Source organism: Aedes albopictus, chromosome 3, assembly GCF_035046485.1.
Source record: "Aedes albopictus strain Foshan chromosome 3, AalbF5, whole genome shotgun sequence".
NCBI lineage: Eukaryota > Metazoa > Arthropoda > Insecta > Diptera > Culicidae > Aedes > Aedes albopictus.
This window is the reverse complement of record NC_085138.1, coordinates 180,310,835-180,313,176: the sequence shown is the minus strand read 5'-3', so window position 1 is coordinate 180,313,176 and position 2,342 is coordinate 180,310,835. Positions and strand designations below refer to the sequence as shown.

Below are 2,342 nucleotides of genomic sequence, written 5' to 3'. Positions count from 1 at the left end.
AGATAGCGATAGAAACCTACACTACTCGTACCGAAAGATTGCTCGGCAAATACAGCACAACCAGTAACCAGGCTCTGTCAAGTGCTTGTCACGAAACTCTCAATTTCCAAAGGAACACGACATTCACAAGACGCGACACGCGAGACAAGACATAACACTTATCGTTCTTACAATCGTCAAAGGGTTAAAATTACCTTTGTTGTCGACCGGTTTCGGGTGCGATGTTACCCATCCTCGGGACAATGTCCGACTGGCTACGTCGAATAATTGTACGTTGTTCGTACTCGTCCGAGATGAAGAGAAATCAGTTGATCGTCGTCGTTTTTACCAGGCCAAAAAGACTTGATGTGATAGGGGGGTCATCTTCGTTCATCAATGGCTGCGTTTCGTTTGATATGAGCATAGACTCCCAGGCGTTGAGATGCGAAGCCTTTCTAACTGCCTTGATCAGCTTCGCATTCTTCCAGTCTATGCTATGGGTAGAAGCTACCGTATGTGCTGCAACTCCGGATTCGTTGGGTTTGTTGGTTTCCACTGCGTTTTTATGTTCTTTCAAACGTACCTTGACCTTGCGGCGTGTTTGGCCGATGTAAACCGCCGGGCAGTCGTTGCAAGGTACCTGATATATGCCAGATTGCTCTTCCGGTGGGACTTTGTCCTTCAAGTTACACAGTAGATCGCGTAACGTGTTGTCACTCTTATGTACAACATGAAGTCCTTGTCGTCGGAGTGTATTTTTAATTGGATTTGTGACTTTCGGGTAGAATGGGAGACTGATTCTTTTAACTTCTTCAGTTGCAGGTTGTAGGGTCGTGATGTTCTGCCGGCGTTTTTTCCGTTTATGTTTTTGGAGAATTTTGTCTACGAAACCCTTATCGTAGCCGTTAATTTCAGCTGCTTTAAAGATCCGAGACTTCTCTTCGTTAAATTCAATGTTATCCATGGGCACGTTGTGGAGTCTGTGTGCCATTGAATGAAATGCAGCTTTTTTCTGTGTGCCGTAGTGGTTAGAGTCGGCAGTAATGTATCGATCGGTTGATGTTGGCTTTCGATAGATACCAAACTTTAGCATGTCGTCATCGTTTCTACTGATCAGTAGATCTAGGAAGGGTAATTTTCCATCAACCTCCTTCTCGACAGTAAAGTTAATAGTGCTGTGCTGGGAGTTAAGCATTGCTAGCGTTTGGTCCAAATAGCGCTCTTTGATAGGGGCAAAAACATCATCTACATAGCGCTTCCAAACTCTTGGGAAGAGTTTGTGTTTTTGAGCTTCGGTTTCAAAATCGCTCATGAAAACATCTGCTAGCAGGGGCGATAGTTTGCTACCCATACTGAGCCCGAAATTTTGTTTGTAATATTTCCCTCTGAAGGAGAAGAAATTTTGATTCATACACACCTGTGCAACGGAGAGATACGCCTCGATGTGGTTGGGTGGTGCTCGGCTTCGTTCCAGGTGTCGGAAAGTCACAAATCCAATTAAAAATACACTCCGACGACAAGGACTTCATGTTGTACATAAGAGTGACAACACGTTACGCGATCTACTGTGTAACTTGAAGGACAAAGTCCCACCGGAAGAGCAATCTGGCATATATCAGGTACCTTGCAACGACTGCCCGGCGGTTTACATCGGCCAAACACGCCGCAAGGTCAAGGTACGTTTGAAAGAACATAAAAACGCAGTGGAAACCAACAAACCCAACGAATCCGGAGTTGCAGCACATACGGTAGCTTCTACCCATAGCATAGACTGGAAGAATGCGAAGCTGATCAAGGCAGTTAGAAAGGCTTCGCATCTCAACGCCTGGGAGTCTATGCTCATATCAAACGAAACGCAGCCATCGATGAACGAAGATGACCCCCCTATCACATCAAGTCTTTTTGGCCTGGTAAAAACGACGACGATCAACTGATTTCTCTTCATCTCGGACGAGTACGAACAACGTACAATTATTCGACGTAGCCAGTCGGACATTGTCCCGAGGATGGGTAACATCGCACCCGAAACCGGTCGACAACAAAGGTAATTTTAACCCTTTGACGATTGTAAGAACGATAAGTGTTATGTCTTGTCTCGCGTGTCGCGTCTTGTGAATGTCGTGTACCTAGTTCTTACGTTAGCAAAACAAACCAATAAGTGTTCCAAAGGAACCCTTTGAAGAATTCCAAAAGGGATTCCTGGAGGAATTTCTGAAGCAATTCGTGAAGTAATTCCAGGGTAAATCTTTGGAGACATTTTCAAAAGAATCCATGAATGAATTTCTAAACTTTTTGTTTTTTTGTTTACATTTGTGCAAATAACGTTATTGTGTATGTCCATTGCTCAAAATATTGTCTTTTGA

The 2,342-nt window shown here is 44.1% G+C and overlaps 1 protein-coding gene across 1 annotated transcript; it reads right to left on the bottom strand.

Moving 5' to 3' along the window:
* Window positions 1-304: 304 nt before the first annotated feature.
* Window positions 305-1,330, bottom strand: LOC134290468 (uncharacterized). The gene has a single exon (XM_062857617.1). The coding sequence runs from the start codon at window positions 1,328-1,330 to the stop codon at window positions 305-307; it is 1,026 nt and encodes a 341-aa protein (XP_062713601.1).
* Window positions 1,331-2,342: the final 1,012 nt, after the last annotated feature.

What these genes read in the sequence shown, in the direction of transcription:
- LOC134290468 (XM_062857617.1), bottom strand. Translation starts at nt 1,330, where the DNA reads ATGGGTAGCAAACTATCGCCCCTGCTAGCAGATGTTTTCATGAGCGAT.